At 39.8% G+C, this 27123-nt stretch overlaps 1 protein-coding gene across 1 annotated transcript; it reads left to right on the forward strand.

The window, feature by feature from the left end:
- Positions 1 to 1184: 1184 nt before the first annotated feature.
- rspo3 (R-spondin 3) lies at positions 1185 to 26263 on the forward strand. Its single transcript, XM_088307004.1, has 6 exons — positions 1185 to 1927; positions 12269 to 12463; positions 13017 to 13160; positions 13323 to 13475; positions 14454 to 14639; positions 25419 to 26263. The coding sequence occupies exons 1-6, from the start codon at positions 1828 to 1830 to the stop codon at positions 25622 to 25624; spliced, it is 984 nt and encodes a 327-aa protein (XP_088163130.1). The 5' UTR covers positions 1185 to 1827; the 3' UTR covers positions 25625 to 26263.
- The last annotated feature ends 860 nt before the right edge of the window (positions 26264 to 27123 follow it).

Raw genomic sequence — 27123 nt, forward strand, 5'->3', positions numbered from 1 at the left:
ATGCTCACTGTCATTATTCAAGGGGAAAGAATGCTGAATGTATTTTTCTTCTCTTGCTTCTACAGCAAACACAAACAGAGTTGTAACTCTACAAGGAGAGGTCAAGTGCGAGTGCAAGTTGTCCACAATGCAGTGATGCTCACTCGCTCCTGTGTGCTTCCATGGAGCTGACTCCCTCTAGAGGAGATGTGTTCCATATCACTCTTACATTGCTGCACAACTCATTTGTTAAGCTAATATATGGTTCCAAACCTCGCATCCATTCTTTTAATTAGATAAATGGTATTACTGCTCTTAAGGTTACTAAAATGTTCAATGATAATGTTTACGTTCATTTAATTGTGTTTTTGTGTAGCACCAATTAAAAATAGAAATTATTTCAAGGGTTTGGGGGCAAAGTGCCTTATACTTGCATTTATAAAATTAAAATGACAATATCAGAAAAACACGTGGAGCGGGTTGTGTATTGCTTCCTCTATCAAAGTCAAGACCTAAATCAGTTCACGAGTCAAATTTAAATGGGTTGGTGATTGATTAACTTTAAATAAACTTTCTATCTATGTTTTTTATATGCAGACGTCAGTGATAACACAATACAAATGTAATGCATTATATAGTTTACGTGCAGGAATACGCCAAACTATCTTATGTGACTGTTTCAGCTTATTCCATAGCATATATATATATATATATATATATATATATATATATATATATATATATATATATATATATATATATATATATATATACCTTCAAAGAAAGTACAATTACCAAAGATTAGAATAATTAGACCCAATCCATAGAGCTGGTGCCCCACAACCAAATAGTATTCCACCCTCAGGTATAGCCATACTCTATTATAAATTGCAAAGTTATTATCAAGATTTCTATATTACATTTCAGTTATAATCATGTGTTTTTTTTGTTGTTTGTTTTGTTTTACTTTCACTTTCTATTGATGCCAACACTTAAACCGAAGGCACGGATGCACGGTGGGAGGCAGGAGGCCTAGAGAGGCTGCAAACTCTCGCTCCCTCTTTCTGACACGGGGGCTTGCCCTCTAAATAAACTTAAGAGCTCGTGGGGAGGGTCAGAGAGGGACGAGGGAGAGGGGAGAGAGGGCTGGGGAGAGGGAGAGAGAGAGAGAGAGAGAGAGAGAGAGAGAGACCACAGGAGGGGAGTGCATGACTGCTGCACGCAAAGCAAAAAAGCGCTGAAAGTGCGGAGATGTACTTTTTAGACGCGCCTGCCACTGAGAGGACGTGCGAATTTTTGCTCACAATTTAATTGAGTGTTGTGTGCTGATGAGTGGATGTTCTTGTTGTTTGTGAGTGTGTATTTTGAAACTTTTGATGCTGAACGAAGGGGTGCCCATCAGCGCGCCACCAGCACCAGGACGCACGGCGCACCTCCGCAGGGACGCAGCAGAGGAGCGAGCGGAGGCAACTGGGACTTTTCCCAATGGATATAATATCTTAAACGTTTTCTGAGTCATTTTAATAGTTTCCTAATTTTGACCAGATGAGATTCGTGTTTTTTGTTTGGGGAGAGTTCTCTTGGAGGCCTGACTTTTTGTCTTTCTGGCTTTCTTTGCACACATGAAGCTCCTGTGCAGGATGTTACAGTCCAAGCGGCCCGGGCATCATTGGGCCACTGTGCACTTTCATCACCAAATATCACCACATTGTTGGGGGGCCCGTTCTGTCTAATAGGAGTCACTCACCATCCACTCTTTGCCACTGTCGAAAAAGGGATTCTTTGAACCATCTCGTATTTTTGGTGAACATTGACATTGGCTTTTACCGGTCTCATCTTTGGGCTACTATGCAATTAAAACTGATCTCCTTTGTTTTGATCATCTTGCACTGCATGGATTACACTGGATGCCAGCAGCACAGCACCTCCAGGCACTGGCAACATAAACGTGAGTATACGCACAGACATGATAATAAACCTAATACAGTAACTTTTTAATACTACCAAACGGTTCCATTGCAATCCCTGCACATACTGATATAACCACCACAATGATGATATTGCCAAATGTACATTTTTTGTAATTTTTATTATCATTATTGTTGTTGTTGATGTTGATTTCATTATTATTATTATTATTATTATTATCATATACAAATAACGTTAGTCATAAATGTTATTTTGTGTCTGACAGCTGTCTAAACTTTTAATTAGCCTATATGACATAACATTGACCACATTTAGGGTGCATTTGTAGGTACTCAAAACAACTGTACTGTTTTCAATAAAGTGAACACACGTTTTATCGTTTAAATTAAGACGTTTCCATTGTTCAAACGTGGACGTCCAACTACATTAGGTTGAATGGATGACTTAATTGGCAGAGTTGTAACTGTTTGCTGTGTTGTGCTGTGCTGTGCAGTGTATGGTTCCAGTCGCTCCCTAGTGGCCACAATGAGCCAAACCACGCTCCAGTTGTGGACTGAAACATGCCCTGACTAGTTTCTATATTCTTGAAATGAAGTGACGGTTGGTTTAAAATTGTTGTTCAGAAATTATGTGATGTTTCGGTGCTCAGTTTATGTCTCATATGCAACATGTTTGTTGAAATAAAGTTCTAAAACGCAAAGTCGGTTAGCCTGTACATGCCGATAACATATTCTAAAAGAAAATATCATTATGAATAGATTGCCAGTGGTTGCTCTGCTGGAGAAGAACTCTTAGGGGATGGAATGTTGCACCTCCCAGGGGTCCAACAATGTGTCTCATCTCTTTAGCCCCCTTCTATCACTCACGCATTAAAACAACTATTATTAGTGTATTTTTACAATTCTTCATACACCTTCTTTATCACCGAGGGTCTCCAGATGTGTTAGGTGACCAAGGCTGTTCGAGACATGCTTATAACTGGAATATTCCATGCATTCCCTGCCAACGTGGCAGAAAACTATGTCTGATCTAAAGTACAATAATAGACCTTTAGAGTGATGTTTTTATCCCCGCCACCTGTGGCGGAATTTTCTTTCCACATAGGTCTTGTTTTCTTTACATCTCATTATCAACCTCTGATCGGTTTAGTCCATAATAAGAAAAGAGTTTTTGCGCCCACCAAGAGGAATTTTTTAAGATAAAGGTCTCTTGGGTTGACTGTGTACTGCAATAAATTGAGTTTTGAGGAGTCCTGGGGTTGTATTTGCTTTTGGTTGCTTTATTCATTGTAATTTAGCTCAAACTATTGCAAGCTGAGCCAGGCTTTCCAATATTATGAATCGGAAGCCTGGAAATCCCACCTGGAACAACATTCTAACAAAACTCTCTCGAAAAGATTTCAAAATTATCAACCGGTTCTGTAATGGATTTGTGGCCATATGTTTTAATCAGAGATGTCACTGCATAACCTTACTACCTTACAGAAATTTGGGCTCTCTATACATTAGTGGAGGAGTTATTTTTCAGCCTATGTTGTACTTCTGCTCCTTACTTTTTTAAAATATCTGTAGTTTCTAATCAGGTGAACAGTGGTTGACTGGTTCGCATGTCTGCCTCACTGTTCTGAGGTGCAGGGTTCGATTCCAGCGCTAGCCTTCCGATGTGGAGTTTGCATGTTCTTCCCATACCTGCATGGGTTTTCTTTGGGTACTTCGGTTTGCTTCCACATTCCAAACACATGCATAGTAGGTTGATTGAACACTCAAAATTGTCCATAGGTGTGAATGTTTTTTGTCTATGTGTGCCCGGCGATTAGCTGATAACCAATTCAGGGTGTACCCCGCCTACTGCGCAAAGACAACTGGGATAGGCTCCAGCACCCCCGTGACCCATGTGAGGACAAGCGGTTTGGATAATGGATGGATGGATATTTTAGACACCTTTTATGGACAAAAAGTCTTCTAAATAGGGCTATCAAAATTAAAGCATTTACTCAGGTGATTAATCCCCAAAAAATTAACTCAGTTAAATATTTTAACTCAGTTAACTCTGTTTGATCTACTTAAAAAAATAATTTGCATACTTTGCAATTATTGAGCAATATTCAGAACAAAACACTGTGTTTAAGTTACCACTGGGCCTTGCAAACCAACACTGCTGGAGTGTGGCGCTTTTGGGCAGTTTTGAGAAATGTTTCGAGAAATAAATGTCTGCAAAGTTGTCTCCATTTAGATGTTATTCAAGAATCCAAGTCTTTGAATGAAATATACTTCATATTTGGTGATTTTGCATCAATTCCAATATATTATTCAAGTAAATATCTGTTATAAGCTTCGCAAAAAATAGTAGTTAAAAATGTGATTAATCACAATTAATCATGTAATTTTTTGTGATTAATTACTTTTACAAATTTAACCACTAGACAGCACTACTTCTAACTATTTCATTTTGGATTGTGTTCATTCCCGTTTATCATTGTTCTAATCACCAATTCGGTTAAATGGCTCTACAATCGATCGAGTGATTTTGATAGTGGTTGAATGAGAAGTATAAATATGTACCATTCTGAGACTATTGGTTTGTCGCAACTCAGTAGTGGCAACAGAAAGGTGAATAGCCAGAAGACCCAGCCAGTCATCACAAGTCCCTGGTAAAATTTGGAGAAGTTATTCTAAAATAACTCATTTTAATCGCAATGCAAAATTTACGAATTGACGTGCCACCAGCTATTGGCTTTGAAAAACGAATTTAAAAAAACGAATTTGAAAAAACATTGTTGGGATGGGACAACAAAATTTAAATTGTTTCTTTTTCCAGCAAGACCAATGTCTCCGGAAAGAGCTATAATGAAGGAACAAAACGATTTTCAAATTTGGTCAGTATTTAATGCATAACAAAGTTAGAACATTTTAATGGCTTCAATTGGCGGGCAGAAATAGTAGTCAATTTCTACATTGTTACTATGAGTGTCTGTGCGACGCGGTTTGCAGCTATTTATGGCCAGACAAAGAAAGCAAAGAGAAGCGTTTTGAGTCAAGATATGAATAGCAAACGACAATGTATGGGACCCCCGTCTGTCTTTTGTTTGCTTAGCTACCGGAGATTCCCACATCATTGTTGGCAACAGACGGCTTGCTTATCATGGTGGACGGCACTCCTGAGACTTCAGACTAACTAATAGTACATGTACAGGGTTTGCTATGTCTAATTTAACATGTACCTGTGGATAAAAGAGAGACGCTTGTGGTAAAAGTGTACTTGCGCCAAGAGTTGCTCGTTGTTTTAGAAGACGACTGGAGACGAGAGGGCTGTCAGGTGGCAATGTCAATAAGGAAATACTTGTCGACATCCCTTCTCTTAATTTAAAAACAGAAACAAAAAATAATAACGTTTGGGTAGGCCACCTACCTGAGGTGACATGGGAAAAAAATAACACAGTTTTTATTTTGTCGTAACCTGCAACTTGCGGCATTGCGTTTTTTTTGCCGTGAAAACTGCAAGAATTAAAAATATAAATTCTACCCCAGTTTAGTTGTGCCATTCTGATGTAGTTGGTGAAACAAAAATAATTGGTAGAATGTTTTGGGCCCAACAAAAATAAAAGGTTATGGTTTGGATAAGTAGGAGGTTAGTGATAAAGTTAATAAAATAAATTTTAAAAAATGAGGTTGGGATTAGAAATTTAAAACAGTTCAAGAGTTAAACCTATAAACTACTAGCCACAACTGGAATGGGGAGCCAGTTGATGTTGAAGATAGTAGAACCATAACACGGCAGTCTCATCACGCTCAACTAGCAAATTTATGGCCAACCTACTGTAATCACAGTAAAATAGCCAATTTACAGCAGACCCAGAATTTCTTGCTCCGGCGATTGACCAAGCAGGGCCATTCATGGGAAAATAGCTAACAAGACAGCTGCCGGAAACGGCAGAATAACCACTGCCCAAGAATTTTTAATATTAAATGGCAATAAGAACAAATAGTTAAAACAATAGTGGCAGACTCCATTTCTTTTTTAAGAAAAGTGAAACGAGTAAATCTAAGGCTGTCGTTGAAGTTAAAACATGATGTAATACTTTGTTAACATTCACAATTTAATTATCTCTTCTTATTTTTGTAGACATTTCTCAAAGTCCTAAATATAACAAATGCCCTTAATAAACATATGATAAATGAAACTTGATGAACTGTCAAATTACTGTATCTTAAATTAAAAACAGTAATAAGAAATACATTTCTTGATCATTGAATAAAATCCGGATAAAATCTTGCTTCGAATTAATGAATTTCTTTCAGGTGGGCAGGATGAAAAATATTTATAATAATCTCACAACCAACCATAAATATGGAACTGTTAACATAGATTCAAATTTAATTCAATCCCCACATAATATTATGATAAATGATACACAAAAAAAAACATATGGCCATTGATGCATACAAGTTATTTCTGAGCATCCAATAACATAAAATGTTGCAACCACAAGTCACTCTCATGATTTATTTTCCAGTAAGGATACAGTTATGGAATTATGAAAATGTTGCATTTCATCGCTGTCCTGTGAAAAAAACTTTTCACTCCATTTACATTGTTTTATGTTTATGGGGACATTGTATTAACGTGAAAAAAAAAAAGTTACAAAATTCGACATTCATATTGTAGTGGTACACTCACCTGATTTACGTGCAGGCAGCATTGGATCCGCTGCCACTCATTGACAGTATCTGCGTGTGCCTTGCGACTGGTTGGCGACCAGTTCAGGATGGAGTCCGCCTTCCTCCCAAAGTAAACTGGAATAGGCTAAAATGGGATAGGCTCCAGCACCAGCACCTCCCAAACATGGACAGGATGAGCAGTGTTGATGATGATGATGACACAAAATTGGACAGCGAGGACAGCTCCTAAATTTATCTTGGAAAGGGTGTGCCATTATCTTGTGAATTAAAAACAATGTTAACATTTTTATTCAAGCGAATGTAAATCGGGATAATATAAAATCCCGTCTCGGGTGTCACATTGGCTATGGCTACTCCTGGGTGGCTGCACGATGACAGATGGATGGTGGTGTCCAAATGCAACATCTACAGTGGCCAACCTAACATCATCTGCAAGTAGAGACTTTGCGCACGCTGATCTCCTGCATCTTGCCATGCAAACCCCGCGCTGCGCTTGTCTCTGCGCTGAATTTTAAGGGAATAAAGGGAGCTGCTTCCATTGGCCGGAAAAAGGATGGGTACGTCCCTTCCCATGACAAGCAGTGGTGCAAATGACTCCTTGGACCTGTGCGAGTGAAGGGGAAAAAACAAAAAACAAATCCCCATGGCCAGGTGCACAATTACACTAGTATTGGCACTAGACTGGCACTGGGCATTGTGTCAACAGTACAGAATATTCCCTCCGAATCATTGTAGAAATAAAATAATTGAGTGCATTTTTATTATTATGATATATATATATATATATATATATATATATATATATATATTGTTTTTTTAAATTTTTTTTAAATTTATTTATATTTTTTTTTAACCATACCCCTTGCCCCGGCACAGCCATGAGTGTGCATTTTCATGTTTCGTTTTTGGATTGACTGCTTGATTGATTGGACACGGTTGCAGTCGACAGCCTCTGTCGGTCTGCGAAATTGCCAAAACTTCTTTTGGCCCCACACCTTCCACATTTGCATCACACTGTCTGCCAGTCGTGCATTCGGAATTTAAATAGGGACCTTCACCTTCAAATTACCTAGATTGTGGAAAGTCCATTCAATATGGCATTATCAGAGAATGAGTACCAATCTCTAAGAGAGATGTTTTTCTCTAGCGTTAGGGAGACTACAAGTCAACAGTCCAAAGTAACCATACAGTATAACTTAATGCATGTCCCATGTTTTCTGTCCATGCAAGCTAAGAAAAAGGTAGGTAGGACTCCACCAGATTTTTTTTCTTGATGTATACTTCATTATTAATATATAAAGAGCAGAAAGTATAGAGTTAGAATACATATCTTCATTATAATCTATAACACAAACATTAAGTTTTTGTACATCTGTTGTACTAGTGAGTGATCATGTTGGTATGTTGTGTAAAACATTACTTCTATATGAGTTTGTCAGTGTCATTGAGGACAAAGACATATTCCAGACACAAGATTTCACAAGTGTCTGAGTCTCGGCCACTGGCTTTGCGTCTATTCAAAATTTTAATCACAATTGCATGATGTGGCAATGTTTTTAGCCGATAATTTATAACCGATCAAATGGACAGAAGTATTGAGTCGGGCAAAGAAAATGTAATTTCGAGTTTTAAAGCGGAAGTAAATAAAAATATGTTCTATGCAGCCCCACTAGTCAAAACATGGCACTCTGATTAATAGCACATTATTAGAATCTGAGTTAAGCAGCAAAATCCATCCATTTTTGTACATCTGAGTGGATGTCCATTTTGCCTCTTGTTGACTGAAAAAGACATAAGAGTTGCTCAGAGATCAGCAAATAACCAACCGTGGCTCAGCTTCAGAAAACAGGTGAGCTGTGATTGGCTGATTGTGATGTCATTTTCAGCCGACAGAAGTGACAAGGCGGCTAAAAACGGGTGGATTTTGCTGCTTAACGCGTATTCCACTAACGCAATATTAAATAGAATGCCATGTTTAGACTAGTGAAGGCACGTAGAACATATTATTGAAAAACAATTTTAGAGGTTGACTTCCTCTTTAAAGCGAATGAGACAGAGCCAGGAGGAAAGTTTTGAAGCAGTGGATTGTTCAAATATTATGAAATAACTAAATCTTATCTATTGGCAAGAGGAGGTTAGAACTTACATGAACTCATAAGAAGACATTCCAGACTGAGAATTGATTTTATCATTTAACTACAACTCAGTGTTTGTTTATGAAAGGTCTGTTAACTTTTGTGAACCATATTGCTACTAAATTCCCCTTGCATCATGACTATTATAACATTTGTGGTGAAACCTAAAACATCTTAATTACATAATTTATCAAATGCATAATGACAAACTAAGTCATCCAAACACAATTGGAGTAAATTAAATGTATTGGTTGAATGGATTACTGGATTACAATTCTCACATGTGTTTGCTGCTTGTCATATTTGTGTTGGAAATTGCAATTGTTGATTTGTTAGTTAATGAAAGCCTGAACCAATATTTTTTTTCCTCATATGTTTTTATTCTTCTTAGGACATGAGAAAAACATTATTAACACTTTTTTTCCCATAAATTAAATATTACAGTTATAGAAATGTCCACTCCTGCGGACTTCCAACACCGAAAGGACTTCATATTAACCAACACCAAACTAATGTCAAAATGAACAAACATACTGTAACAACCTTTTCGAACATCTTAACATTGTAAGGGCCATTTTTTTTTCATCCAAAATAAGAAATATACAGCACTCACAATCATGAGTCTTTCCTTGAATCTAACTCAAGGTTTCAAAACATCTCCAAATTCAAGAACAATTTTGTGACCTCCATACTTTTTTAAGTGTGCAGGAATAATAATTCAGCAACAACTATCAACAGTCACTGCATTTCTGAATATGTTCACCATGGAAACATCTCTGAATATTTCTTTCAACTAAACCTCTGAATGTATCAATTCATCAAGCATAAGCTGTATGAAAGCAGGCAAAGCATTCAGGACAAGCGTACAGCTGTGTTTGGTCTTCTGCAGAGATGAGCACTTTCCCCTATTTTGCCAATCCGTCCACCGTCCGTGACCTGGAGCACCTTCCATCACAGTGCCTCCGTCCTTATTCCGAAAAGTTATCGTCCAAGGTCCTCATCCATCCTTGTCCTTTAAAAGCGCTTCTGTCCATATATTTTGTCAGTCCGCCACCCCCCATTTTTACACTCTAGTGATGTCCCAGACAAGGACATTTTTCACATAAAAATGGATAAGGTATGTACTAAACGTATACAGATAATAAAACTCACTTTTCTCCTACATCCCATACATTTCAAGTCATACACACACTCTGTAGTAGTTACACCCGCAAGACAGGCTGGGCGTGTTTCTGTCAGTCGTCAGTGAAACGGGCCTTCTGAGGTGTAAAACATGGTATTAGAGGGAACACATGAAATACAAAATAGACTTGAGTGTTATTGCGGGCAGTTAAAAAACAGCGATTTTTCTTTTTAAAAAAAACCAACACATGTCTGTGGGTACTTGACCGGATTAAGGGACGATATCAGCCACGAGCAAAAAAACACTTCCATCCATGCTCAGTCCGACCTTTTTAAAAAAACTTCTCCTCTGTCCCCGTCCCTAGGACGGAATGCCCATCGCAGCATCGTGGCATCTCTTGCAATAGAAGGATTGTCAGGATATTCCAGCAGTGCGCAGGGTGTGGATGTCTTTCAACCATTCAGAGCAAGATTACTTTAGTGAACAAAAACTAACGAGGCCGGAACCGGACAGAGATACCGGCCGGAAAGCAGGGGACTGACCGGCAAAAAAGGGTCACGTGTCCATCTCTGCTAACCAAAGAGGAGGTTTCATATTCAGTAATTCAGTCAAGAGTTCAGAGGTTTAAATACATAGCTTTAAATATAATTTACATTAAATAATATAATCACAATGAAAATTTTGATTTTTCATAAAAATAAATAAATAAATACAAAAATAAACACACCCGCTGACTACAGCATTATGGACACCAGCACTATTTATTTGCCCTTCTATCCATCTATTATCCGAACATCTTATCCTTACCAGGGTCGCAGACATGCTTAAGCCTATCCAAGCTCTTTTTGGGAAGTAGGCAGGGCAAACCCTCAACTGGTCAATCGCAGGGCACACACAGATAAACAACAATTCACACTCACAAGCACACCTAAGGACAGTAGAGTGTTGCATGAACCCATGATGCATGATTTTGAAACTGGAGTACCCAAAGAAAACCCACTTGTGAACTCCACACAGGAAGGCCAGGGCTCGGATTTGAACCCTCTCTGCTAAATGGGCCAGCCTTTAAACTGCAGTGTGTCGCTTTTGTCGCCCCCTAGGCTGGCATTACAACAGAGCCGTCGCATTCATGACGTGACATAGGCCACTGGTTGTGAACCACTGGTCCGCAGGGTGGTACCGGTCCTCACAGAGTGATGATGTGCAAAGTATGAAATGCAAATGGAGATTGCACAGCCTGTCCAAGTAGATTAGCGTGCCGTGCGCCACCGTCCTAAAGAAGCAAATAAGATTGGCGAATTTAAAAACGTTAAATCATAATAATGACAATGCATCATTGCCTCCATTATTTGTTTGGGTGAAAATGACTTTTGGAGCAAAAAAAAAAATCTATATATAATAATTAGGGCTGTCAAAATTAAAGTGTTAACGGAGGTGATTAATGCAACATTTTTTAACTCAGTTAAATATTTTAACTCAATTAAGTCAGTTTGATTTACTTCATAAATAATTTGCATACTTAGCAAATATTGCGCCATATTAGCTGTACATCCGTAGCAAGTCTCCGAACAAAACACCGTGCTCAAGTTACCACTGGGCCTTGCAAACCAACACTGCTGGAGTGTGACGCTTGTGGACAGTTCTCAGAAATGTTTCAACAAAAAATGCCTGTAAAGATGTCTCCATTTAGGTTGTATTCAAGAATAAGAGAAGGCTATTATAACAGTCTTTGAATGATTCCGATTCTGATTCTAAATATACTTCATATTTGGTGATTTTGCATCAATTCCAAGATATTATTCAAGTAAATATCTGTTCCAAGCGTGGCAAAAAAATAGTAGTTGAAAAATGTGATTAATCGCAATTAATCATGGAATTTTTTGTCATTAATTAGTGAAAAAAATAATCACTTGACAGCACTAATAATAATACAAGGCATCAATAAAGACACAGGGCTCAGTTTTGTTGAAAAAGATTTTCATGTAAATCCTGCGTTGCGACTATCGTAACTTAGGGTGGAGGCAGGTTATCCAGTCGGCCACGCTGCTTTTGTCCAACAAGCGAGAGTAGGCCCAGACAAGGTCTCGGAATCCACTACTTGGTCATTTTGAAGACAAAGTGGATTCTTTCAATCCCTATGAATGCAGTGGGCTAGTGGTGGACTAGAATCTGGACATGACGGAAGCACATTTGTGCCGTGAAATGGGCACATGGACACTGCTCTCCCCTTTCCCGTTAAATTGTGTGAAATTAGATTCCAACAAAAAGCCAGCTTGTGTGTATGTATGAGTAAAATTAAAAAAATATATTTGTGATTGCTCATACAAGTGAGGCTGGTATCACAACAAATTGCCCTTTTTGTCTATTATCCTAACATGATTGTGAAATGAATACATAATTCTGCCCTTGTATTTTCCCAACAGAGATCTCTGGTGTGAGTTCAGGGTGCCAGCAGGGTGGCTGTCTAACCTGCTCTGACTACAATGGCTGCCTTTCCTGCAAGCCACGCTTCTTTATGCATTTGGAAAGGATTGGGATGAAGCAGATCGGGGTGTGCATGACTTCCTGTCCTCCAGGCTTTTACGGCACACGCTCACGTGAAAGAAATACGTGCACAAGTAAGCAACTGGGGGTATACTACATAAATTAATACATCTGTAACAAAATGGTATTAGTGTCATCGAGCAATACAAATTATCGATTCATACATTTTCGATACAGCTTTCTGAACACAGCTGTTTACTATGCGCTATTTACGAACAGAATGTTGTTCAAAAGTGCCGTTTGTTTATTAACGTGGACGAAACTGGCAGACAATAAGGGTACATGGGATATCCAGCGCTCATTGGTCTATCTTAATCATGTTCCTTGTATGTGTGCACGTAAGTACGAACAAAGCCTCCGAGTCAACTCATCTCTTTCAAACAACGCGTCCGATGTGGCTTTATTTTTTTCTTTACTTTTTTGTTTTTGAATATATTGGAAAAATCCTCGAAACGCTGAAGCTGCGCAATGTGAAGTTGCAAGGAATTACAGTATTCCTGACAGTGGGTACGCACACACATGAGATCACATGCATGATCAAAGACACCCTGTATATTTAACAAAGAGGAAACACACAGTGATTTGTGTCATTTAAATAAATGCTGGTGGTGGATCTGTGTTTCTCAGAGTGCAGTCCTGAGTGCGACTCCTGCTTCAACAAGAAATTCTGCATGCGCTGCCGGATTGGTTTCTACCTTCACCGGGGTGATTGCAGAGAGAGCTGCCCTGAGGACATGGTCCGCAGTGATACACAGAGGGAGTGTGTTCCCAGTGAGTATTTAGCTTCATCATAGTCAAGATGATTAATGTTGCATTTTATCTGTGGAGTATGATACATCTTGAACTAAATGCATCATTTAAAATTTGGCAATGGTGTGAAAATGATTAATAAAAAGAGTGGGAAATGTGTACATACAATTTGTATTTCTATAGTTGCAGAATGCCCTGCGGAGTGTGAGTTATGTTTGAACAGCGAGACATGTACAAGGTGCCAGCCGGGCCTGTACCAGCTCAATGGAAGATGCCACCGCGTCTGTCCAGATGACTATGAACCCAATGACAAACTCATGGAGTGTGTACCACAAGGTTAGTCTTGTAAACTACTTGAACTCATAAGGATTTAATAAGCAAACATCTTGCTCTACAAACATGGTTGTACTGAAAACACTAGACAAGCGATGGTCAGAAAACTAAATTGATGTATTTTTGGGGGACTTATCCTGTCCAAGGTCCCGGTTGACCCTGTCAAGCCAATCCCAGTTGAGGGAGTCTGGCCAAGAGATGCATCCTCGCCGGGCACATATAGTATGGACCAATCGTGTTCCTTAATGTGTTCTGTACTGCCTATTTTCCAATGCTCTCTGCATCAACGGCTTGATTCAAATGATCAGATAATTAGCAGCCTTACAGAAGCTGGATAATGATCCAGATAGTTTGAATCAGGTGTGCTGCAGCAGGGAGCGATGGAATACGGGCAGGACAGTGGGCCTCAAGGAATAGGATTGAAGACCACTTGTGTATACTCACAATGTGGTGTGTCTTCGGTCCATGCAACATGATTAGCCTTTGCCAACTCCACCAAAGTGCGCTTGGGATGCATCAGCAAGTCGTGTTAGAGTCAGTTTTAACTGAACAAAATCTACCCGACTTTCTAAACGAGAAACATGCCTTTATGTTTTTTCTCCGCTATACAGAACTTACTTGACTTGCAACAGCTATACTCGCTAATTACTTTCTATATGCAAAAGTAAGTACTTTAAAGTACTATTTCTTGTGCCTGGTCAGTCAGTGTTTTGAAGACCCTCATTTCCTTCAGGACCTTTTTTCAATTCAAAACTGACCTCCCCAAATTAAGGCGGCTCATGTGTGCTGAGTCTGAGCAAAAATAGTCTGTTAGAGTGCTTTTCCTTATGTATAAAATCTAAGAAAAAGGTGCAAGTGTGATGCTTATCTACATCATCACAACAACCACCAACAATGGAGTACTTGAACACATCCTGGACACAACAAACATGAATATGTCACATATCCTCATCCTCGTTTTGATTTTGATTGTCCTTTCAGTGCACTGTGAAGTGGCCGAGTGGAGTGAGTGGAGTCCCTGCTCTCGGTCAGGGAGAACATGTGGCTTCAAGCGGGGGCAGGAGACCCGCACACGGCAGGTCCTGCAGTACCCATCGCCGTTTGGCCGACTATGTCCTGACATTTCTGAGATCAAAAACTGTGTTGTCATCAAGAGAACATGTCCAGGTTAGTAGAACAGTGATAAAGACGAAAACAAGTGCAGATTAGCCCTGTCATGGAAAACCAATATTGCCAAGTTACTCTACTCAAGCTCAATATACACTAGAATTAATATGTCAAAAACAAAATGTACCAAGTAGTTGTTTATGCTAACGTGTCGCTCATTTAGCTGTTATTGTGAAGCATGGACAAGATTGTGAAGTCCAGACCTCTCTGCTTTTACTATCACAGCTAGGCCTTCTTCCGCTTAGGACTACGACTGTTTATTCAGAGGATTGCGTTTGTGGTTAGAGGGCGAACCGTTGGTGTTGGAGAGAGTGGGGGGGCATGCATAATGTCGCAACGGGGATATCGTGCGATTCCCACGAGACCTCGTGGGATTTAAAAAGAGAAGGACCACAAACTACCTACCAAGTAAACATGATCATTTCCGTAGAACAGAGAGAAAACTGCCCTTGGACAGACTTGTCTTTATATAAATCCTGATGCTTTGTTTTCTGTGTCAACCATGTGTGTGGTTGCTGAGGTGCTCGGTGGCTACAGCTGGCTGTTTTGTAGCCGGGCTCTGTAGTGTTAAATGACAGATCGCAGACAAGCTCAGATCCAGCCCCCTGGGGCCTCACATTTGCAGAACAAACGTGTGTGTGCGCATATGTGTGTGTGATGCAGCAGAAAGGCAGTTCACTCTGGAGCAGAAACAGCCAGCCCAACATCAACATCCTCCCCCGGGGAGGCACGCGGCGACCAGCGGATCAGTATTGGTTTATCCCCACAGCTGCCAACACACACACACACACACACACATGCACGCACGCGCACGCACACACACCCCAATAGACTTTTTCAGAATACATTTGAAACATGTGTGACAGCGTTTTTCTTGAAGGCTGCTGCGTTGGTGCTGCACAAGAAATCCACTGTCGTCACATTCAATCACAGACATAGTGAGAAATTGTGAAGAGTCAAATGAATTGGCGTGATTTGTGTTGCTGTGAAAAGTGCAGTTGTGGACTCTGTCTCTCACTCTCACCTTTTCCTGCCATCCTCACCCCCTGCACACACCCTGCCACACCAAAGAAAACAGTCAGTTCGGTAGGGTTAGAAAGTGGCTTCATCGTGGCAAAAGGTCAATGTTCATGTAGGCTGAGGCCATGTCCACATTCATTCCGTTATTTCAATAATTTGTTTCTTTCATTATTTCAATACTTTTTCACTTTTGTCCTTGAATTCTAGGGCCTCATTTTCCATATACAAACATCAATTAGGTCACTGAAAACAGTTACAAATTACCATCAGAATGAGGATTTGTTTTCCCAAACGCAATCACATTGTGAGTCATTCTTTAATACACAGAAATCTGTTTTTGTTTTTCTTCTTTATGTAATTAGACTCAAATTGGATTTGCAGACAAAAATGCGATACACAAAAAAAATTTGTTGCAAACAATAAATAATGGATTTGAAAGAAAAAAGAAACATTTGCAAACAAGCTATGCTATATTTACAAACTTGAAAAAGTGCTGGATGGTTTTAATTACAGGAAAAAAAATATTCTCTCGCTCTCTCTCTCTTATTTGTGCCGTTTCGATTACAAGCAATTTTGAATAATATCATGACCAAACCGAGTCCAAATATTATGTCATATGGTTGCTGTTGCGGCACGGACAGTTCCAAAGACTGGATGAGTGAATAGCTGAAGTAAAATTGTCAATGATACATGATAATGTCTCATTATTCTAACTGTAATGGTTGGACAAAAGCGCCCGATAAATGCTTCTTAATGGTTGTTTTTAAGAGAAGGTTAAGGATCAACATTTCAATGACCTGGTGTGGACTTTAGCGGCTTTGTATTTTTCCTGCAGTAACCTCTTACTACCGTGAAGACAGAGGTTGTCACACAATGATTCCAAGCTGACCAATGAAAAAGCTTCGAACATCATTCAGAGTAGTCCCTGCCCACAAAATAGAAGTTAGTTTGCAAGCAAAACTCAAAAGTTGCAAACAAAATTTCAAATCTGGCATTTACATAGCTTTTTTTTTTTCAAATTCATTATTTATGTTTGCAAATCCATTTTTGTTTGATTCCATAAAAAGAAGTTGATTCCTCTCCATATTCTTGAGCCAATTCAATGTCGTTGTTGTTTTGTGTATGTTACTGCATTTGTTGGCGGAATGCTCAAGTGGAACACTTGTCGGTACCATCATTCCTAATATTTACTTAGCTACTTAGCTGGAAATGACTTTTTCAAGCCTAAATTTTGGAAAGAACCGAAGAATTGTGACACGATGTAGCCATTGTTTATGTATGCGTCTTTGTGTGATTAAGTAGTAGTCTAAGCTCTTAGGTGAATGAGAGCTAATGATCTGTTTGTTGCATCCTCTCCTCGCTGTTTACGTTTTGCACACACTAGGGGGTCAGTGTTCTGACCTCAGAGAGCCCCTGTAATCCTCCAGCAGCCATTAAACACTGATACATCGTTCTCCTCTTCTCATCCTCCTCTCCAGTTTTTTCCCTACATCAACCCCCGCCACCCTCTCTAAATTGCTTTACCTTTCCACTTCATCTCACAACTTTTATTTCACCATCCAAACGCCCCCATTGTCATTGGGATTATTTCCCCCGTTTATAATAATAATGCCTTTATTAGTCCCACAATGGGGAAATTCGAGATTCGAACCCAGGCCTCCTGGGGAGACTGGGTCCTGAACGCGGCGCCTTAGACCACTCGGCCATCCTGGCAGCCACGAGATTCGAACCCAGGCCTCCTGGGGAGACTGGGTCCGGAACGCGGCGCCTTAACCCCTCAATATTGAGACTAGTAGAAAAGGTAAAGGAATTATGCTGATTAACTAAAAGTAGGGCAAAAGGCGAGGAGAAAAAGAATCAGCAGTAGACATGCGAAAATCAACAAGAATTTACTTTTGTCACTACAGCCTTCTTCATTGACTGAATAAAAAGTATATTAAAATTCTAATAGCTCATCTTAAAAATTTGAGTGCGCTATCTTGTTGAATAACATTAAAGACATATCTTATGAGTCTGCTGTACCTCTCTAGTTTCATGCTCTAGTTTCATGTAGCAAAACGGCAATAGAGGTTTATGCTTTTCAATTGGATGTGATTACCTGAATTAAAGTTATAACATGACACAAAGAAGCATGTAAAATACAGCAATGAGAAAAAGTGAGAAACTTGGCTTCGATTTCGTCTTATCCACAGCTGAAGCTTGTGAACGTTCACGCACACTTCCTCATCCTACACCACCCCTCTCAAGTTAATGCAGGCCAATTTGTCCGTCCATCGACCTACTGTTCACCCCTCTGTATCTCTGTAGCTGGACAGTGTGCGTGCCCCCTTTCACCTTTTAACTCCCACAAACACACAAATAGACACATAGACAAACACATTTCCACACTTCTCAACCCGCTAAATATTCGAAACACCTGTCTGTAGCACAGTTGTCTACTACAATAACAACAATGAATAAATGAAATATTGTCAAACTAACCTCAGAAAGTTTTAAACACGTTTGATTTTGTAAATGTCCCTAATCAACTGTTTGGTAGGCGTGCAAGGCCACACCTATGCATAAACATGTCCAGTACAGAAAGCTATACAGCACTTATAAATGACTGAGGACAGCTACACACTCACACGAACATCCTTCATCGTGACATCCTGGCAGCCATTGCCGCAGGCATTCCACTTGTTGGGCAGCACATAGCCTTTAATCCAACCATGGCTCCCGCCAAAAGCTCCCCCGGACGTCAGAACGCTTGCCACAGAGGATGCGCCATCAATAAAACACACTGTGCCCCTCTGAGAATGCGTGCGTGAGTACACACATACACCCACCGAAGACCGCTAGCATTACTATTTTCTGTACATACATGAACTAATTGGGTTTGAAACTTGAATAAAACAGCATCCATTTTTTAGATGACTGTTTTAGCATTCTTTTATTCACCACAAATGTTTATTTACCCACCTAACATAGCACAATGCATTGAGTCAACAAAATGTCAGCAAAACCCCATATAAATATATATCAAAATACTAACAAATTCAATCATTGAAAATAGACCACCAAGATGCATGTCGGAAAATACAGAATAGGCTCATGCAGTTATGTTTTATGTTGGGCTTTGGTTTTAGCAGGCGGACTACTACCCCAAGAAATCATAACTGTTATAGTATCCATCCAAATGAATACAGCTATGTTGAAAGTTTATATTAGTGTAGTCTTTTAGACAACACATACTGACTGAAATAAATAAAATCTCTTTTTACTGTCAATATTTTCCTACAGAGTCGTGAAATTCATCCATTATCTGAACCGCTTTTCCTCACGAGGGTTGCGGATGTGTTGGAGCCTATCCCAACTGTCATCGGGCAGTAGGCAGGATATACCCCGAACTGGTTGCCAGCCAATTGCAGGGCACACATAGACAAACAACCATCCGCGCTCACACACACATAGGAGCAATTAAGAGTGTTTGATCAACCTACCATGCATGTATTTGGAATGTGGGAGTAAACTGGAGTACCCGTAGGAAACCCACGCAGGCACAGGGAGAACATGCAAACAGGAAGGCCAGAGTGTGAATCGATCCCACGACCTCCGCCATCATGCTAACCAGTCGTCCACCATGCCGCCCGTCTTGAAATTCAACTTGAATAAAATGTTATGTCATCATCCACACCTCTTATCCTGTACAGAGTCGCGGGAGGGTGCTGGAGCCTATCCCATCTGACTATGGGCGAAAGGCGCACCACACACTGAACAGGTCGGCAGCCAGTCACAGGGCAGGCTTTAATAAAATAAACAAATTAATTAAAAAAAACAATATGACACAGGCCATAAAAATGAAAGAATAAATAGTCTTCTCCTCTGTAATCCCAGTTAACATCGATGTTGAATTGTTATACTGGGTGGGATGAAACTCACTGCGCGCTAGAGCTTCAACCAACGATTCATATAATAATCAATTAATCTGTTGATTATTTTTGTTGAATAATTGACTAACTGGATTTAAAAAAAAAAAGGTTTTAATCTCACTCGCTTTTAAAAAAACACACACACACGCACGCACCCCCACGCACGCACACACACCCACGCATGCACACACGCACCCACACGCACACACACACCCCCACCCCCACCCACGCACGCACACACACGCACACACACTGCAGAAAAGCACCAACTAATTTATTTTTTAATTTATTTATGATTCAGTTACTGGTTAGGGCCATAAAATGTCATTATTTTTTTTTAAATGTAGATCGTTCCCAAAAGTTAAAACAAAAGTTTGTAAATGTATAATTTTGATTCAACACAATAATGATCAGTCTGCTTTCCAAGTGGACTAAAGAAATTGGAGAATATTTACTGTTGAGATGCTGAAATTATCAAAAATTATAAATTGATAAATTTGATTGTCAATTAGTTGTTGATTAATTGATTAACTGCTGCATCTTTACTGCACACATCTAATTATTGACAGACATGTTTCCAATTACTGGATGGCGACCAATCCAGGGTGTGCCTTGCCGCTCACCCAAAGTCAGCTGTGGTAGGCGCCAGCACACACACAACCAGGGCCAGAGAGGGACTTCTTTTCAGGCCTGAACTTTCAGAGCTCAGGCCAGCCCACTTTAGTTTAAAATGTTTTAATGATGATATGCACTTTTACCCTTATCGGTATATCGATGAAAATGAAAATTAGCTCACAATTTCCTTCAATGACATTTATTTTGGATTTGATGAACAATCCAGTATTAAGAATGTGTATTGTAGCACGGCGGAACCAAGAAAACAGACAGAGGCAGAAATCTAACTAAATAGAAATTTATTTAACAAAGGGAGCACATCAGACGTGATTAAGAAAAAACACACAAAAACTACACTAAACGAAACAAACCGCAGTACGCAAAATAAACTAAGGTGAATGGGCGGAAACGAGGAGCTAGCCGTCAAAAACAGGACTAATCAAAACGGAGAAAAACAAAGTGAATACTCAAAGACTAAAAGAAAAACTCAGCCACTTGGGAACACTAAATACACTACAAAAGACAACTAACCTACACGAGGTTATAGGACTACATCAAATTACTAGAGCCAGGTAAGACTTACATGGACACTATCGACGCAAAATAGGAAAACTCGCGATGCAAACTGGGAGATGGCAACTGGACACAATATCGCGGCGACTATCTCCTCTGTCTCCACCGCTTAAGAAGCCAACTAACGAGGATGACCATCAGGTGTGCGCTGGAGACTCCACCCATTCCAAAGACCAAAAGAAAAAAAAAAAAATAAATCTTAAAACAAGCTGGATCACAACATCCAGTTTACGATTAAATGTGGTGACTGAGAACATGAATAGTTACATTGGGCAAAAGGCCCAAAGGGACCAGGAGGCAAGTTTCCAGTACATCGCTAAAGACATTTTACACTTAATAAGGCTGATTTATCAAACACTGTTCAGCCAGCAAGATTAATGGTCTTCTCAGACTACACGACTTTTTTGTCATTCGCTGAGATGGTTAATCTGTCAGAATACAAGGTAACAAATTAGTTTAATAACAAGACATTTGCTAATCAGCTACTGGCTTTGTAGTTAGCAAATGTAACATGCGTTAAAATGCTCCTTTCCAATATTTCTTCCACATTGTCCGTTCCTTTTTTTACCATTTTGATTGTTTGTCTATGCGTGCCACGTCCAGTCTCTCGTCATAAGTAGAAGGGTACTGTCTTCCTATTGGTCAATGCTGAACAACCAATTGAAGGATGTCGTAGGACATGCCAGACTAAGTGGCAAGACCTACAAAATCTCTGACCCGTCAGACTTTCCTGCTGGTGGTTGTGAAGCATCGGCAAACGAAAAATCGGCAATGAGACATCATGTTTGTTTGCGACACGTCTGTCAGCCCAAAATCGGACTACATTTGTGAAGTCTGACATCTGTATAAGACATTTTACACTGCATTTTGTGTTAGCATTCTTATTTTGAATCCTATTCATGCCACTTCCGGTGCACTATTCAGCAGTTTGATGCAAATTTTACGACAGCGACTGCAATCAGAGGAGGTTTTCCCGTCATGCTTTGCTGCCGTTACAAGAAACTTTTTTGATTGTGTTATCCCTCCTTAATGTGTCATTTTGTACAGACAGGGTGTGATATAGTTAGTTAGAATGCTGTTATTTCTAGTCATGGATTGTGACTTGGTGACATCCTCAGCAATAAAGGTCAGCAGCCAATGCTGTATATATAATGTAATGGACAGTAGTAAAGTTATATAACTACAGTTATATAATACAATGTGGGCGAGTGGTTAGCACGATGGCTTCACAGTGTTGAGGTTGTGGGTTCGATCCCGGCATTGGCCTTCCTGTATGGAGTTTGCATGTTCTCCCCGTGCCTGCGTGGGTTTCCTCCGGGTACTCCGGTTTCCTCCCACATTCCAAAACCCTGCATGGCAGGTTGATTGGACACTCTAAATTGCCCCTAGGTGAGTGCAGATGGTTGTTTGTCTCTGTATGCCCTGCAATTGGCTGGCGACCAGTTCAGGGTGTCCCCCGCCTACTGACAAAGACTGCTGGTCTCCAACACCCTCGCGACCCTCATGAGGAAAAGCGGTTCAGAAAATGAATAGGCGGATGGATTTAAGTGATGTTGACACAAGAAGGAATTAATGTGTGTGCTATAAAATCTAATGGGCATTCTAGAGTAGCAGGGCCACTATTATATATTGTAGCGAGAAAAAAACAAATCCTACAGATTACTCACTCTGGGCCTGCATGTGACCCTAGTGAGTATAGGCAGTAACAAAAATGGATAGCACGATGTTTCCATATCGACTACAGGAGGTGCATATTGTATGTGTTCTATATTGTAATGTGCATGAAAACAGTGGCTTTCTAAAGATCTTTTAGGATATTCCATCATGTACAGACTTTGCGGACCAAATTCAAATGAAATGCATTTCGTAGAACTGTAAGCCTACTACTGGAAAATTGTAATGTCATCTTCACTCCTAGACAGGACAGCGTGAATATTAAGGCCTGGCTTTGGGGAATGTGCTGTCTGTTGACAAAACCCTGTAGAGGTGTCTCATTGCTCGCCCATTGCACACTTGTCAAAACACAGTTTACATAAACCCATCCGAAACAGTTCCAACAAACTAAATGCATGTTGGTTTTGATAAACGCTCTACTAATCATCTCAACCCGGCATGGATTAGGTTTCTCCTCATGCTCCACAAAAACACGGGGTCTACAGTATGACTAATCCACCCAACTTGTTGAAAATAGTTATGGTGTCAGGAGAGGAAAAACAATGAGAGCGAAGGGGACTTCCTGTGTTTATAGAGGGCCGGGGGCAGACCCTGAATGAGTCAGTGCACCGATTACACTGCATCCATCCATCCATCCTAGCCGTCATGTAGCGTTTTTTGCTGTGATCTCAATAACAGTAGAATAGAATAGTAAAATATTACTATTTAATATTAACTCATATTGGGTAGATGTACAGTACACTTGTGCAATGTGTTGAACTCCAATGCATAAGCCGGATCATAATAATGAGCCTGTACTGTATATATGTGATACTACATTACACAGAGACATGTTTATTTCCAAGGTTTAAGGCAAGATTAAGCTGGCGTTAAAAAACAGGAATGGAATAAACCTGCATGCTTGTTCAACCATAAAAACATTGCATTGTCAAAGTGAGCAAGCAATTTTCAACCCTTTAGATTGCTTAATTGCTTTAAATAGATGAATAACTAAATAGTACTCACTTGTCGACTGAACAATAATATTAGTATATCGGAGAATAAATGTGAAAATTAATTGTGACAGGTTCAGTTTAACACTATTTGAAAACAGTGTCTATGTTTACATGGACAGAAGTTCTTGAATCCGATTGGAATTCAGATTAAAATTATGATTGGATTCACTGTATTCATGGACATGAAAAATATTTATCCTATTAGGATTTGCATGTTGAATACGCCATATTTTTGCGTCACACTTTTGACAGGAATTAATTTTTTAGTCATGTGCAGATTGACCAAATACACCAGAAATAGTAGAAGAAGAAGACATCGCACCGTCCATTTTTACTTTAAGACCGACCTCTTGGCTACAGTTCATTGGTGTACACTTAATAGCTGTCTTTTTATTACATGAAGTTACAAACAGATTGACCATGTTGCAAAAGCTTTGTACGACTGTGTGATGGGCGCTAAAAGGAGGGTCAAGAAGTGAGCCTTCCCTGGCCCAGCAAGAAGACAGCACTGATTAATGATTAGGCAAAAAAGGAGTGGCTGTGCGGGGGGGTCAAACATAGCGGACAGCGGAGAGACAGAGAGAAATCTCATTCTCTCTTTCCCTTTATCTCTTTCTCCCTCTCCCCTGCGTCTGTGCCTACTGCCGACTTCAGCAGTTTCACAATCCCCCAAAGCGGCCAGCCAAGCGGCCCAACAAGCAATGCTGAACAGCAGCAGCACAACAACAGGAAAAGGGCCTCTGCATTTCCTCGCAGGTCCCGTCTCCAAGCTCCCTGAGACTGGATCTTGTTATTATCATTATTACTGTATACTGTAGCTCAAGCTGAGATAAACCTTCGGCATACCAAAACGCTTGGTTTTGTTTATGAGATGTTGCAAGAGCAGATACTGGGAGGGGTTTATTTAAAGGCTTTCTATTTTGGACAATAGCCTGCTCATCACTACAGAGAGGGAAGCAACAGCTGATGTGCTTGGCAGTGGACTTGCTGTTAAACACTGACCCCTACTGGTCATTATGTAGAATGACTTTAAGATGCCTTTATTGCAACCACTGTTGGAAATATTTCTTTTCGTATTTATACACTCAATATTCACTCAACTCTTGGTACGCTTGCACATTGCATGATGTAATTAAATTAACTACATAAAGTGTATTCTGATTTATTTTTTTTAAATCCAGAAACTGTGACCTTGGTTGAGAGGCCTTCAATTTTCAAAGAAATTCAAATATGCCTTATGACTGACTGGCAACCAGTCCAAGGGTGTACGTACCCTACTTTTGGCCAAAATCAACTGGAATTGTTTCCAAATCACCTGTGAGCACAAGCGTTAAAGCAAATGAATTCAAATACTGTACTGTTGCTGTATGACTGAATAAACAAGTTAAGCTGCATTTGCTGCATTTGCCTCTCTCACGAGAGACTAGTTAGAGATGGTTACCAAAACTAAATGTTTTGAACCATCTTTCAGACCTAATTAGCACAATTAAAAAAAATACCTCTGGGACAGTGCTAGTCACTTTTGAGCATAACTGTCCGCCATAACTGCAAGCCATAAACATTGTACCACTTTAAATTGGAACTCATCTGGGTAGTGCAGCTGTATCTAGCATGGTGGCTTGAGAGTCAATGTTAGCTGGAGATGAGCTCTGCAAGGAATTCAGACCATGCAAGAGTTAAGAAAGGTGATTACATTTGTAATACTCTTAGCTCGGGTGAAAGCAAAGAACATTATAGTACAGTCCTTAGTCTTCACTGACTGTAACAGAACCGACATGCCTTTGTCTGCAGAATAAATTAGATTTCCAGTAATATTGATGTTTCAGTTTATGGCACCAAGTAGCATAAGTAGTATAGTATGTTGTTAGTGTGATGCATTTAATAAACGCTCAGTTGTATTTAAGGAATATAGTCCTTTGAGATCACACTAAATTGAGACATTGAAACCTCATTAGACAAATGTATAATTGAAATGTCTTTTCCCAACATAGGACGAAGGCCAAATGATCGAAAACAACGGAGGAATCGCAACAACAACCGCAAAGAGAACAAGGAGATCAGAAGAGAGAAGAAACGAGAGCGTGATAGGGCTCGAGACACGGGGGACCACCAAGACAGCAGGAACAAAACAGAGCACAGACAACGGCGAGGTCACGACCCGGACCCCTTCTCCCCCACAGAGGGCCTTGTACAGTAGCTCTGTGGACACGTTTAAGTCGAACACCTCCCAAAACCTTCCTCGTCCTCTTACCCACTCTTTGTCCCTCTCGACTCCTGTCTGCAGGGGTGTCGCTGCTAACTGTACGATTTGAATCAACTGTTAATGCACAAGCGGGATTGGGGCACATTCTGTGCATCTTCTCTTCCTTTACTTCCACCACTGACTCATGTATCATTTGAAAAATGAAAGAGCACTGCTGAGACTGCTGCAGGTAACAGAGAACAAAGAAAACCGTCAGTGTGGGAGAGCAGTAAGCAGTCAGAAAGACAATGACACCACCGTTCATGCTTGTTGATATGGTTATTTAATGGAGCCCTGGTACAACATTGTGCTTTTGGATTTTGAATGTAGATTTTGCAATGTTATGTAGGACATTTTGTTTATTGTTCATGATTTTTAGATCATCTACTTTATTTTATTTGGTGAAAATTTTCCAAAGTCAAAAAAACAAAATAGGGTTTATTCTTGCCAACTTGCGACTGTTTTCTAATCACCATATAAATTGATATCGTGGAACCTTCGATACATGTAAGAAAATAAATCAAATTCACCACAAGGTTTGTTTGTTTCAAAGGAACTTTTGCTGCTCAACAAACATCCAAAACCATCTGTGTGTCAAATAAAACTATAATGGGTTTCGTAGCCTCGTCTCTTATCTGTTCAAACATGCTGTATGACAACTTTTGGGGAACTCAAGTGTATGATCAAATGCAATAAGCAATTATTTGTGTACCAGACTACCAATAATTGATTAAATGTTTACCAAAAGAAAGCCCTGAAATGGCCACGCCCTGCTATGTGGGGTTTGCCCATTTCCAACAGAATTCTTCCAAATCCCCAAAATTTGCTTCTGAGATTACAGGTTTTTCTGATGGCTTAATTAAGCATCATTTGTCACTGAGTAACTCGCTGAAATTGAGTGTAAAGCATTACGTTGTGTATTACAAAATTTCAGGACAGTATTTCTACCAAATGAGTCTATGTGTGTGAGTATATATATATATATATATATATATATATATATACATATATATATACATATATATATATATATATATATATATATATATATATATATATATATATATATATATATATATATATGTATATATATACATCCATTATTTATACCGCTTCTCCTCACAAGGGTCGCTGGAGCCTATCCCAGCTATCTTCGGGCAGTAGGCGGGGGACACCCTGAACTGGTTGCCAGCCAATTGCAGGGCACACAGAGACGAACAACCATCCGCGCTCATACTCATACCTAGGGGCAATTTAGAGTGATCAATCGACCTGCCATGCATGTTTTTGGAATGTGGGAGGCAACCGGAGTACCCGGAGGAAACCCACACAGGCACGGGCAGAACATGCAAACTCCACACAGGATCAAACCCACATCTGCTGCTGTCTCTCACTGTGAGGCCATCGTGCTAACCAGTCGTCCACCGTGCCTATATATATAGACCCATCTCACG

The sequence above is a fragment of the Idiotropiscis lumnitzeri genome, chromosome 10, assembly GCF_059441095.1.
Source record: "Idiotropiscis lumnitzeri isolate Australia: NSW breed Sydney's pygmy pipehorse chromosome 10, RoL_Ilum_1.0, whole genome shotgun sequence".
NCBI lineage: Eukaryota > Metazoa > Chordata > Actinopteri > Syngnathiformes > Syngnathidae > Idiotropiscis > Idiotropiscis lumnitzeri.